Consider the following 13,948-nt stretch of genomic DNA (forward strand, 5'->3'; position numbering starts at 1 on the left):
TTAAGTAAACTGTGACAGGATAAATTTGATCCAGTTTTCTTTTAAAACAGTAGTTGTTGGACTAAGATAAAGTAAGTCTCAGCTTTAAGAACTGTGAAAAGTAGCATTTTTATTTTTCCTTCAACAATATTTATTTTTTGGCCAGAAAAATCATTACTAATACAACAAAACCTTACATAAACTTAAAAAAACATGCTACAACTAAAGATCTTTTAATACCATTTTTTTAAAAAAAAAAATTGTTTCCCAAAAATCGTTATTCTCTCATTTCTCCATCTTCTTCTTCTTCTTCTACACCCCTTATATAAAGGACATTATTGCACCTACAAATGAAACCAAAAGTTACTTATTTCTGCTAGGATTGATATGAATTTTAAGAAATATTTCCTAAAGTTTGTTTACACAATGTACTATTTCACATACCAAGTTATTTTGAAGTATTCTATGTTTGCTATGTTTAATTAATAATAAATAAAAATTACCTGTTCAAAGCACATGCTGTATTTTAGTAATTTATAAATGCTGTCATAGATGTACTATTACATAAATTCCAAACTACTTATTCATTGCATATGAAAGATAACAAAGAAGCTATTTACATAGACTTCATAAAACATTGAAAATCAAGACTTTAATCTTAAGGTATTCTGTTTAGTGTTGCATTTTTAGTAATGTAAAGTTTTCAGATCAGGACTTTTGGATTACAAGTACTATAGCTAACACACATCTGCTCCAGTGTAAATGTTGTTACGTGATAATATTAGTTACCTTATCAGAACTTCACCAAGGTGTCCAGATAGCGCACCATCAATATATTCTTCCGTATTTGCAAGCTTTAGAAAAAATAACACAATTTTATGAGCAAGGGAGACTATACTGTCTTCCTGTACCAATACAATTTTTGTATAAGATTACTTAAAGTCTGACATAAATTCAAACATTGCGTATTTCTTGAGTTGAAGAGTGTGTAACATACTGTTGTCTAAAGTTATTCTCCATATGATTTACAAAATAGATAATAGTTGTCTCCCAATGGTTCAGGATAGGACAAATTTTGAAGATTTAAAATATTGGCAATAATAATTACATATAGTAATTGCTCCTATCAGTGCAAATTGTGCGATTCTCTTATCCACCACAGATATTAACGTTTCAATACTTGTACTAAGAACTGGCACTATTTATTGGCAATACAATATTGGGAGGGCAACTGGAGTAATGTGATCAGTGAAGTGGGCTCCACATTTTACACCACCTGTTGTTTCTGAATGTGACATGGGCATGTATACAACAGCCAGTTCTGCTTTACTTAGGAAGAGACATAACTAGATGAACAAAAGTACTCTTTGCCACAGCAACCATCTGAGCATCCAGGAGCAAGGCTGGGTCCAGAAGCACTCCCAAGCTAACTGGCCTTTCAAAGGTAGTACAACCTCATCCAGAACATAACAAATCCCTACTGACCAACAGCACATCTGTTTTACCTGGATTAGGCTTCAGTTTATTCAGTCACATCCAATCCATCAGTGCATCCAAACATGGCACACTAGTAAGCTTTTTATCTCTACCATACAGGCCACTAGATACACAAGTAGGTACTATGTCGTTCAAGCAAGTCCTCCCCCAACCTGCTTACCTGCATGTTCATGTAGCCATCGACTGAGACGAGGTAGCCCTTGTATTCCATTCCCCACTTCAATTTCACCATGACTGGCTTCCCGGTCAGCCCATTTAAGAAGGGCTTTGGATTAAGAGGCAAACTCTGGATAGGACAGAGTGGAACAGAAGAACGTAAGGAAGGCGCCATTGGATCCAAGGCCACAGGCCTAACTAGTCCAGCACCACAAGTAGAACATGGGTGTGATAGTAACTTGTATTCCTTAGGCATATCAGTTTGGAGATTATATAACTCCAATACTAGAGATTAAATATAGCTAAACATCATGACTAGTAGCAATGATTCCCTTTTCCACCATAAATTTGTCTAGTCCCCTTTTAAAGCCATCCAAGTTAGTAACCATCACTACATCTTGTGGAAGCAAATTCAATTGTTGAACTATGCACTGTGTGAAGAAGTACATCTTCTAGTCTGTCCTGAATCTTCCACAATTCATTTTCATTGGAGGAACCCAGATTTAAGGATTACTGGAGAGGAGACAAAGCTTCAATCTATTCACTTTCTCCAGATCTGTACCCCCCTTACTTGCCTTTTTTTCCCCTAAACTAAAAACCCAAAAGGTTGGAAGCTTTCCTCACAGGGGAGTTGCTCTAGCACAGGAATGATGAACCTCAGGACCTGCCCCCATTTAGAGGTAAGGGGGGGGGAACTCCCCTAACTTAGTGTGCCATCCCTGCCCACATCCCCCACCCAATAGGGGAAGGTGGCAGGCAAGGGAAGATACTCCTAACTAAGGAGGCGGAGGGAAGAGCAAACCTCCAATCCATGCTTTGGTCAGGGCAACTTTGGTGTGCATTGGCATTCCCTAGCCAGGGAAAGCCTACATGTAACAAAGTCATGTTCTGCCAAGATGGTGGTGGAAGTGTCAGTCAGGATGGTTTTGCCTGTGCCACACCTTCCCGCATCAGGCAGTACACTGTGCAGGTGTAGCAGCCCCAGCCAAAGCAATGACTGTAGTTCCAGCTAGTACTTCAGCCATAGACCGACAACATTGTTGACATACCACCACCCCTGTCATCTCCACCCACAGGTTTCCACCACTGCTCTAGCCACTGGATCGTTTTTGCTTTCCGAACCTTTTCAAACTTTACAATATCATTTGAAGTGAAGCAATCAGATCTGCACACTGTATTACAAGCGCAGCCACACCATAAATTTCATAGAATAGCAGACTAGAATAGTATAAAGGCATGATATTGGCAGTTTTGTTTTTGATTCCTTTCCAAATAGCAAATGTAGAAATGGAAATGATGCTGCCGACAACAGCCAGCAAGCATCAAGTCAGGCTATAACACATTCCTCCTCCTGAGACATCCATATAGAAAGCTCGGTATTCCCCACAGCACGGGTATCCCACCCAGTGCCCTCCAAATGTTTGGAACTCCCAGAATCTCCAATCACGGGCCCTGCTGGCTGGGGCTGATGGGGAGTTGTAGTCCAAAACCATCTTGACGTTCAGACAAGAACTTTATTTCCCAGACCTATCTGGAGATGTTGGGTGGGTGGGTGGGTGCGTGGGTGAACCTGGGATCTTCTGCATACAAAGCCCGTGCTCTATCATGACCCCTCCCCAACGGACGTTCCTTCTTCCGCACCCCAGGACCATGTCTGGGGTGCAGGAGCCGCCAACCTCTCCGACTCAAAGCCTCGTAGCACAACCCGTCTCACTCGCTTCCCCGCCGTTCCAAAAACATACACAACAACTCACCATAGCAACCCGACCAAGCGAAGGGCGGCTGCGACAACAAAAATTACTGGGGGGCAGCACGTGCGCCCGCCAGAGCTCCAAATGAAAAAGCAAGGAAGTGACGTTCGGTCTTCTCACTTCCTCTAAACCGCCGAATTTTCGTCCTGACCTTTCACCTCCACGGAATAACGTTCCTAGCCCCGGTTATAGAGTTATGCAAAACATTTTCCTATCTCTATGGTCCGCGATGGAAAAGCAACACTCCGATTGGAGAGTTACCCAAAAGGCGAAGGCGTGGCCAGAGCGGACGAGTTCCGCTAAAGGACTAGAGCTGGAGAACTCATGGTTCGAGTGACGCACAGTCCAAACGCGCTTAAAACCGGAAAGGCGCCATTGGCTGTGGTGCAGGTGAGGGTAGCGACGCTCTAGACAGTGACACCTCTATGGCGAAACCTCTGTATGCTTTGCAATGGAAGGGAATAGTGGGAAAGCTGTTTAATTTTACGCCGGAAGTGCAGGTACGGACTGCGTAAAATTCTCGCTCCCTAGTTCGTGGTAATTCCGGTGGGAAGAAATCTTCTTCCCTCCCCGGGTTTGAAGGAGTCCGTTGCGCGGGAAAAGATTTGCTGCTCCCGTCTTTATTGTGTCCGTCTAGTAGTCCCCGAATCTTCCTGTTATGTTTGGTTCCTACTAGGCAATGTAATGGATACTTAGTCAGAAGAAAGCCACGTTCAGTGGTGCTTACTCCTGAAGTCTACTGTCCACACTTACTGGGGAGTAAGTCCCGGTGAACGTAGTCGGGCTTACTTCTGAGTAAACATGCATAGAGTTGAGAACAAGGGGTGTTGATATTATGTGACTGCAGAGCTCAGTTAAGGCTGTAGCACAACTTTACCCAACATGGTGTCCTCCAGATGTGTTGGACTACAACTCCCAGCATCCCCCAGGGCCAATCCCACATCCTGCAGTCGGGATGGGAGACAAAGGCCAGCTTTTAGAAGCTGGTGCTTCCTCCTTGGTTTCCCTACGTTTCCATATGCTACCTGTTGAGTAAGGCTTTCATTTCTCCTTTAGTTGAAGAAAGGTGGGGGGGAAGACTGATATTCGATTAGGAGTTTGAGGCTGCAGTTCCTAAACATACATACTAAGAGCAAACCTCACTGAGCTCACCTGGACTTCTGAGAAAACATGTTTAGGGTAATGCTGTTAATTAAATTGCCAAGAATGAGAGAAGCTACCTTGCAAATTATTTTTAAGATGCCTACATTTTAAGTTTGTTGCCTAGAATAAGACTGGGCACAATGTCATGAACCAATAGAATGCTAAATTAGTTAAAGTATATATTTTAAGGAAGAAGAAAGTAAAATTGTGTGAACAATTTCAGAGGCTGCATACATACTCACACAGTGTGATGATGGTGGTGACATAAAAGTCAATAGGTAGGGATTATGATGCAAACATTTAATAGGTCAATTATTCCTCTACCATTTCTGGAATTCCTGACCATTCTTTGTCAGGAATCCACTATTATCTCTGTTATTACCAAATATGGCTATTGTCAATTTATTTATTACTTATTTAAAGGTTAAATACATCAAATCTTTAAATTATTTAAATATATTCTTTCCAGCTCTTATATGCCACAATACACGTTATACTGCCACAAAATGTAATAACATCATAATCATCATCATTTCAAGGTGAGACATTTGTGGAGGTACTGGTTCCCCTCTATTTGGCACTCATGTTGAGTATTGTGTCCAGTTCTGGGCACCACACTTCCAGAAGGACGCAGACAAGCTGGAGCGTGTTCAGAGGAGGGCAACCAGGATGATCAGGGGTCTGGAAACAAAGTCCTGTGAGGAGAGACTGAAAGAACTGGGCATGTTTAGCCTTGAGAAGACTGAGGGGAGACATGATAGCTCTCTTCAAATACTTGAAAGGTTGTCACACAGAGGAGGTTATAGGCCCCTTCCAATTCTATGATTCTATGAGAATAGATCAGTTAGTTCAGCTCAGAAGCTGTTGGAGACAAATAACCAACATGATGCCTTGCTTACAATCTTCTTGGAATCCTCTGGATAGCCGTTTTTAGATGGAATATTTGACTAGATAGATGTGGTGATCCATTTCAATGTAAGAGGACCCTGTACTTTTGCTTCCCTTTTAGAACAGTAAGCAGTAAACTAGTTCTTCCCAAATAGGGCAATAATCCTAATGAGCAGAAGTACATTGAAAGCAATACCTCTAAGCCGCTCCTTCAGGGAGTGAAGGTCTGTGCCATATCTCGCTGTTCAAGAAATGTTCTATATGAAATTAAGGGTGCAAGCACTTTGTTATAATCATAGATACGTTTTACAGGAATGTGCTCAAATTACATCCTCCTAAGCTGTGGTCCAATCTGTCAAATACAATCAACATAGTGGTCAGTGGGTATATTTTTCAGATGCTTGGATATTTTATTATTACCTTTCCATCAGAAATATTTGTTCTTAGTATATGGTTGTCTATGTGTATTTTGACCACCAGGTGGTGGGAACTAGTTTGCATCAAATTCTTGTAATCATGCCTACTGGAGCCCTCTGCTGAGGAATTGCTGTAAAGCTAACCTGCTCACTTTTATTTCAAAAGAACAAAACATACTGTGCTGAACTGTTTTCTGCAGACATATCCTTATATTAAATTTTGTTTTTTTTAAATCTAGTATGCCTATAGAAACTAAAGGCTGTCCAATCCGTGCTGTAGCACATGGTTGATTTGCAAACTTCAAGTAGGGCTGCCAGATAACTTTCTGGTAGTGCAGGTCTGTAGGTGACTGTTCCACAGAGAATACTGGAACAACAATATTTTGAAATAAAAATGCCTATGATGGTCTAGACCAGGGATGGGCAGATGTTTTAGACTTCAACTCCTGGTATTCCTGACCAAGAGCCATGCAGGCTTGGGCTGATGGGAGTTGAAATTCAGAACATCTGGAGAGCACCAGGTTGGGGGATGCTGTCGTAGATTCTGCTTGAGTATGTTTATCTGACTTATTCCCCTGTATCTGTATAGGGTGTCCAGATCTTGTAAAATCTTGTGAAATTTGCTAGAGCCACTTGGAAGCAGCATTAAAAAAGAACAAACAACATTTTCAACAGCGTGCCTGTTTACACTTCCCTGTGCCTGTTTGCATTCTCCTTCACTCTTTATTGTTTACTACAACTTATTAGATTGTAAGCCTATGCGGCAGGGTCTTGCTATTTACTGTGTTATCTGTACAGCACCATGTACATTGATGGTGCTATATAAATAAATAAATAAATAATAATAATAATAATAATAATAATAATAATAATAATGCAGATACAAAGGAGTAAAGAGAGATGAGTAGAGGTAAGCTACCCTGTGTGATATCTCTCTCGGTAACTACAAATCCCAGAGTTCCTTGGTTCCTGGTGGCATTTGCTGCAAGGTGGTGGCATTAAATTGGTAGAGCAGGGCCAACCCAACCATTAGGTAGAGTGAGGCAGCTGCCTCAGGCAGCACATCTGGGGAGCAGCAGGAAGTGGCAGCAAGATGTTGTGGTACAGAGCTGTGGTTGCCATTGACCTGCCGGTTGCCTCTTAAGCTAGCCGGTTGCCCTCAGGTGTAGTGAAGTAGGCTGTCCTCTGCTATGGTCCAGTTACTTGCCTTTTAGCATCACCTGTTTACCTTTGTGTGAAATGAGCATTTTGTGATTGGTCTTGTCTGCTACAGTAACCATTTTATGAATGGCTAAGAAAACCATTTTGTGATAGCACCCATGATACTTTCTCAAATTCAGCTGACCCAAAAAGGTTGGAAACTCCTGTACTACCAGAGAGGGCAGGGGCCAATATACCAAATTCACCCTGCATCTTTAGGGGCCTTTGGACCAATTGCAATCAAGTTCATCAACAAGGCCTTCCACAAGTGTTTCACTTTCCCCTGGGTTACATAGAATGGTTAGGTGAAATAAAAAGCTGATGTACTACAGATGTATATTTTCCATTTGTTGTGAGATAATTTTGAATTAACTCCAATTAGGATTTCTCTGGCTCTAGTTCTGTGATCTTTATGTAAACTTTTAATGTCCGTATTTTGCCTAAAATGAATTGGAAATTTATGCTTCAACTTACCCATCTGATTTAATAAAATAAACTCTTTGGATTAAATCCAGTCATTTCTTTTTCCAATGTCTTTGCAAAAAGGTGACTTGTACTTGTACTGATTTCATGAAAATCATTTTTATACCAGAAGTATTGATTTTACTCCAGAAATATGTGCAATAGAAAACAATGGTAGATTTATTTTAACCATACAAAATAAAACAAATGGTTCCATATTTATCATGCTGGGAATCTGCTCTGAACAGCCATGTAAAGTGTATCAGTAATATGCTGCTGTTGCTTCTTTTTAATTATCATGTTTTTTCAGTGAAGCTAGACACCCATAGGGCAAAGTTTGTTTGGAAAAGCATCATCTGCATGCATTAATAACAAACACAAATTATGCAGCCATTCTAAATGGGGGAGGGGGCTTTAAAATATGCCACTCTGAAAACACTGTGGACCATTCCAAGAAAAAAACAAAGCCACTTCCTTAACAACACAGTTGTTCTTTGATTATTGCCTTCTGTGTTATCACTTCTTCTATATTTTGACATTAACAAATTGGAATTGAAAGTATGTGCTGAGCAAAACAAAGCCATTTGTATTAGGAATCAAATGTTATTCTTGTACTGTCAGAGAATAGGAAGAACACCAGCACTGTCCTGAAGGAATTTGGAAGCTCTACTTCCACATCAATGTTTTCTCAACCGAAACTCAACGCTGGCTTCAAATCATAGAAATTACTCAAAAGTTGAGTTTCTGCCAAGAGAGATTAGAGATATAGATGCAAAAACAGCATCCTTGAGGGAAATCTACTTCAGGGCAGTCCCAAATCTAGTATCTACTGTGGCGGAATAATATTTCAAAACGTAATTATTTTAGCCAGATTTCAAATTTAACAAGTTGTGGAATACATAAACCACAATCTGCATGGTGAATCACTAAGATTTGGTGTTTGTATTTATCGTAATGAATACTTTTGACAAACAAAAATAAAAAAGTCTGCTGTCTTTCAGTTAATTTTTTTATGATTCCTTCCACACTACTATGATAGGAATGGCACAGATGATTCATAATTAAGGTCGTCTAGCCTTTGGCCTGGCTTGAAATGCATCCAGATCAAGCCCCTGAGCAGGACTGGGCAAATAAGAGTTATTTCCTTCTTCAAGCCACTTGTCTATGTAGAAAGAGGGAAAGAGAAAAAATAATTAATGCCCTCTAATACAAAACAAAACCTAGAGCTGCCACTCTTTTTGAAAAAAATGTTTTTGACTATGTATAAATTAATAAATAATAAAAGGAAATACTCTAATATATACTATAATCAGTATAATTTTCATACAAAAGACATCAGCAACAGAACCCAATGCATCTACATTTCCACAGAATATCATTCCAAACAGGTAGCTAGTATGTTGCTAGACAAGTGACAAAACAAAACAGTTATATAGGTTCTCAGAAAGTGGCAACATTCATATATTTATTTATTTATTACATTTATATCCAACCTTTTTTCCTCCAAGGAACCCAAGGTGGCGTACATAATCCTCCTCCACTCCATGTTATCCTCACAACAACAACCCTGTGAGGTTGGTTGGGCTGAGAGTCTGTGACTGGCCCAAAGTCACGCAGTGGGTTTTCATGGCCGAGTGGGTACTAGAACCCGGATCTCCTGACTCCCAGTCCAACACCTTAGCCACTACACCACACTGGCTCTATAAGCAGATTATAACAGAAAAGCTTTTATATCCGTCACTATCCAAGGTCTACTGAACCCTCATAAAGTCAATAATAAACAAGCAGCCTTTTGTCTATCATCTCTCAAATGAACATACTCCATTAGCTTAGTCATCTTTGCCATAAAGGCAAATGAGGACCTGAAACCTAGGACAAGAAGAGGGTGAGAAGGAAAGCTCAAAACATGGTTGACTGTATCTGCCTTGGGGTTTGAAAGCCACTATTGTATTGGATTGTACCATTCTGGTACCCTCCAGATATCTTGAACTACAAATCCCACTATCCTTGGCCGTTGGTTATGCTGATATGATCAATGTTAAAAAACACACACACACCAAGCCATATAGTGCAGCACAAGACTATGCATGTTTACTTGAAAGTAAGTCTACTGCCTATTTATTTCTCCATGTCAGCTGACAATGGCGCTCAAGAAAATAGGCTCTGTCATTTACATTCTGGGTATGTCTACACCATGCCTTTTTCCCGGGGCCATCGCTGTGCATCCAAATGATGCACAGGGGATCCCGGTGGCAGGCAGGGAGGACCCCTGCATTTTCCCAGGATAACTGATTGCCCAGTTATCCTGATTTTCATCGCAGTCCTGGGACCATCCACGTGCTCCCAGGACATGAAACGGGCACAGAGCCATTTGGGGTGACTCCGTGCCCATGGAGGTGTAAGGGGCAGCAATTTCGCCATCCCCAGTATGGCTGGGTGGTGGTGGCTGGGGTGCAGGTTTTTAAAAAACTTTTTGTGTGTGTGCATCTGGGCTGTGCGCGGCTCCTTTTCTGTAAAAATAAAAAATGGCGGCTGCAACGTCCCTCCTTTCTGGGACATTAAGCTGCCAGCTAGATGCTGGGGGAGGATCGCAGAAGCAGGTAAGTGATCCTCCCCCTCCCATGCCCTCTCTCCTGCAGTACAAGTTGCTTCCCTTTGGGCTGCTGGTGAGCAGAGCTCCTCAGAATTGCTGCCCACAAAGAGGCAAGGCAACTTCATTTGACCAGTTCATGTTAGACCTAGTTAAGAGTCCTTTGAAACACAAAGCTATAAAGTCCCACCTGAAATAAAGCTAAAAAACTTGGTATGAAGAGTCAATGGGAAGGAGAAGCAGGAAAAATGCTGGTCTTCTAGTTATTAATACAAATATTTCCTGCTCTATTAATACATTAGCATCCTAGCGTTTCCCTAAGAAGCATGTATGTGTGTGTTTTCCTGAGGTTGCATGCTAAAGACTTGCACAAGACTACCCACTGAGTTGAACAAGGATTTGAATTTGACTTTCTCACATTGAACCACAGAAATAGAATGGCTATAAAGATAATGCTTATAAAGCAGGGCTTGTTGAATCTCCTTCAGCCCAAGGTCTGAATTCCATTTTGAAGTAGCACTGGGGATGGGGGAGGTGCATGCCAATGGTAGGTGGGACTGAAGGCAAAGGGGTGGGACTAATACTCACATATTTTAACTGAAAATTCCTGCTACTAGTAACTCAGCCTTAGAAGAAGCATTTCAACCTTTGAGAATGAGTGGGTGGGCGAGGAATTGCACCAAAGCCAGGGAAACTACAAAATGATTGGTCATCAGTGGAAAAGGGGGTGGGGTCAGGGAAAGAAGGCATGGCTGTCTGGAAAACCCAAGAGGGCCGGATTTGACTCCCTGATCTAAGGTTCTGCACCCCCAGATTCAAGTATCAAACTAGGATTGAGGAGACAAGGGTTCATATCTTTGCTTGGCCATGGAGTTTGTGGTCAACCTTGGTACAACCACTATTTTGGAAGTATGTCTTCATCAATTCAGAAAGGTAATACGGCGGGGGGGGTATACCCCAAACCCCAAACTGTTAAGAAATCTCAGATACTGTGAAATTTGCTGGTTTCTATTGACAACATGAATCAAGAGGTTCCTCTAAGTTCATGAACCTTTCCAAAAAATCTGAATCCATCTTGAAACATGCCTGGGCCAAATTGTGGTATTATGCTGGTTTCTTTCTAGGCTCATTTCAACTGCTTCAGGGGGTGAAACTCGCAGATCAAAACTGGAGTAAAATATTCATGCAAACCATTACATGTTAAAATGAACAAGAGTGTAATTTTTTTAAAGTATTTGCAAAGAAATACATAGTGTTTATGATACATAGTGTGTTAACTGCTTGGCGTCCTACCAGCTGTAAATTAGAAAAGCCATTAATTTATTTGCTAAAGACTGTAAAGTGAAACTCAAGATTTTGCAAGCAGAGTCTAATACTGTTTACTTAATGCTTGTCAGATCTAGTAACAGCAGTATACACCTTATAGCTAATTCCACATATAGATAGGCACAGACACTGCTAACATACTTGCTTATAAATATTACAAGCCTGGCATGTTGTTATGGTCAGTAATATATACAATTATAAAAGTTCAGCACATGAATTAGGATGTTGATACAATATTAGATGAAACTAAACAGTGCTGTAGTATATCACACTATGCTAATTATTTATTGAATTTTATCTCACTTTAGTAGAAGTAAGATGTATTCCAGAAATTGAAGATGACAACACAATAAAACCAGAAGTAACAGGTTAAAAATATTTTCTTATTAATTCGATAAGACTGTGGATTGTAAAGATTCTTCTAAAGCCCTCGTTTGGAATTGCTTTCCAGAGGCTTGGAGGCTTGGGCAGAAACTCAATTTCAGTGGAGGCTGGTGGTTCCAATGTCAATGAGTGAGAGCCATTGTTGTCAGTGCTCTATTTCCCTCCAAGAAGATTTTTTTACCACACTGGTGAAAAGGCATAGTAGTCCTAGACCTTTAAAAAACAAAAACATTTCATTTTAGAAGACAAATTAGCAATGAATTTAAAGAGTTCAACCCATATTTAGTCATAGAGAAGACCTATTGAAATTATTGAGACAAGTTTGTCATGACTGATTACATTGATTCCAATGTGTCCACTCCAGCCTGCCCCAACCTGGTGCCCTCCAGATGTTTTGGGTGAGAATTCCCATAATTCCTGACCATTAGCCATGCTGTATGGGATAGATGACCTAAACATTTGGAAGGTCTACTCTTAAGTATGTCTAAGTCTGGGTCCAACCCCAAATCAATGGATAGCCTTAAAGCAAGAGTTGGCAACCTGTTTTGATCCAGGGGTCAGATTGCCCCGAGACCAAGCCAGTCCAGGAGGGCAATCGTTGATATAACCAGATCCAAATCTTTTCCTTTCTCCATGCAGAGAAAAGCATGGAACTCCATTCTTCCATGTGCATGGAGAAAGGGACTCAGCTGGCTCCTCCTCTCCATGTTGCTGGCGTTCCATTTGGGGAATGAGCCGCATGGGAAGGGACTAAGAAGGCTCTTGCAGGAACCAGCACCTGCAAGTGCTCATCAAGTCAGGCTCAGCGCCTCCCCAAAGAAAATCCCTGTGTAATTATCAGAGATAACAAAAGGATTTCACTGCACACAGATTGGCAAGAACATGGGGATTCATCTGTCTGCTTCGTTCCCAAACCCCAGGTAACCTCCAGGCCAGAGGGCAAGGCTTGTGGAGGGAAAGGGGCAGGTTGGATTGTGAACCTCTATGGGCCAAATTAGGCCTACAGGCTGGAGGTTGACAGAAAATATGCCAGATTGATGTAAACAATAAACATCTAAAATGCTCTAGAAGGGTTACTGGCTCTTCGTTCTGGGTTTATCTGCAGTGGCTCTGGCTAAATCTGCACTTCTCATACTAGCTTAGCTTTTCCCAACCTGGTATCCTCCAAATGTGTTGGAATGCAACTCCCATCATTCCCAGCCAGCTTATGTAGTTATTTTACAGCCGCAACAATAACTCCCTTGACATCATTCAGCTTCAAGGGCTGTTGCGTCTCTCCATTCAATTGACCTGCTGCATCCTGAACTTTGATAGGATCCTTGCTATGACAACTTAAGTCAGGAGAAACCCAATTGATTTCTAAAGTGCTCCTATATTGGTTATCTTTAGCCAGACAATATGCCGCCATTCATTTCTTTCTCTGATTACAAATGCACTGCCATTTATATCAAAGGGGTGAAAGTACTTGAGAAATAGAATACAAAAGGAATAAGTTTGTTTTGCCCTGAGATAGGTGTGTGGGGAAGAATGAGATCAAATGCAAATACATGTTCTTCACCCACAAAGGCAAATTCAGACAGCTAACCACATGGAGCAGCCCACAAAAACATCATCATCATCATTTATTTTTTATTACCTGCCTCTCCCTCTGGATCGAGTCGGGGTACAACACAAATACAAAACACCATAAAATACATATAATTGATTAAAAACACATAAAAAGAATACATTATTAAAAGGCAGCACATTACTAAAAGGCGTCTTAAAATGCCGGAAGAGATCAGTCTTTATGGCTTTCTTAAATTCCGGAAGACTATTAAGCTGACGAATCTCTCCCAGCAGAGAGACGTCCAGCATCTTAAAGGCTTTTGATCTGTGTTTAGCTAGGAGGGGGAATCACAAATTTCACAGGATTGATTGCAATGCAAGAGGTCTACAGGTTAAGTCCCTCCAACGCAGGACAGAAGAATTGGGAACTTGGGCTTGTCCTGTCGAAAGTGTAATGTAGCAGTGAGTCCAGACCAGAGAGGATGGAGGAGGGCAGCTGGTTGTACTCATGAGAATCTATGGAAAGTGAAAAAAGCATAGTGTGGTCTCCTTAAAGCCATCTGCCCCTGTTTCTATGGAGGCAGGGGTGATGGAGGTGGAGAGGGCCC

The 13,948-nt window shown here is 41.2% G+C and overlaps 2 protein-coding genes across 2 annotated transcripts in view; both read right to left on the reverse strand.

Annotated features, from left to right (window-relative positions):
- The window catches only part of ELK3 (ETS transcription factor ELK3), a 409,974-nt gene that overhangs the window by 164,054 nt on the left and 231,972 nt on the right, over positions 1-13,948 (reverse strand). The window lies entirely within an intron of this gene.
- On the reverse strand, positions 82-3,504 carry SNRPF (small nuclear ribonucleoprotein polypeptide F). Its single transcript, XM_063133781.1, has 4 exons — positions 3,387-3,504; positions 1,637-1,762; positions 769-833; positions 82-323 (listed from the first exon to the last, which is right to left on the reverse strand). The coding sequence occupies exons 1-4, from the start codon at positions 3,387-3,389 to the stop codon at positions 257-259; spliced, it is 261 nt and encodes an 86-aa protein (XP_062989851.1). The 5' UTR covers positions 3,390-3,504; the 3' UTR covers positions 82-256.

The sequence above is a fragment of the Elgaria multicarinata genome, chromosome 9 (assembly GCF_023053635.1).
Source record: "Elgaria multicarinata webbii isolate HBS135686 ecotype San Diego chromosome 9, rElgMul1.1.pri, whole genome shotgun sequence".
Classification (NCBI taxonomy): Eukaryota; Metazoa; Chordata; class Lepidosauria; order Squamata; family Anguidae; genus Elgaria; species Elgaria multicarinata.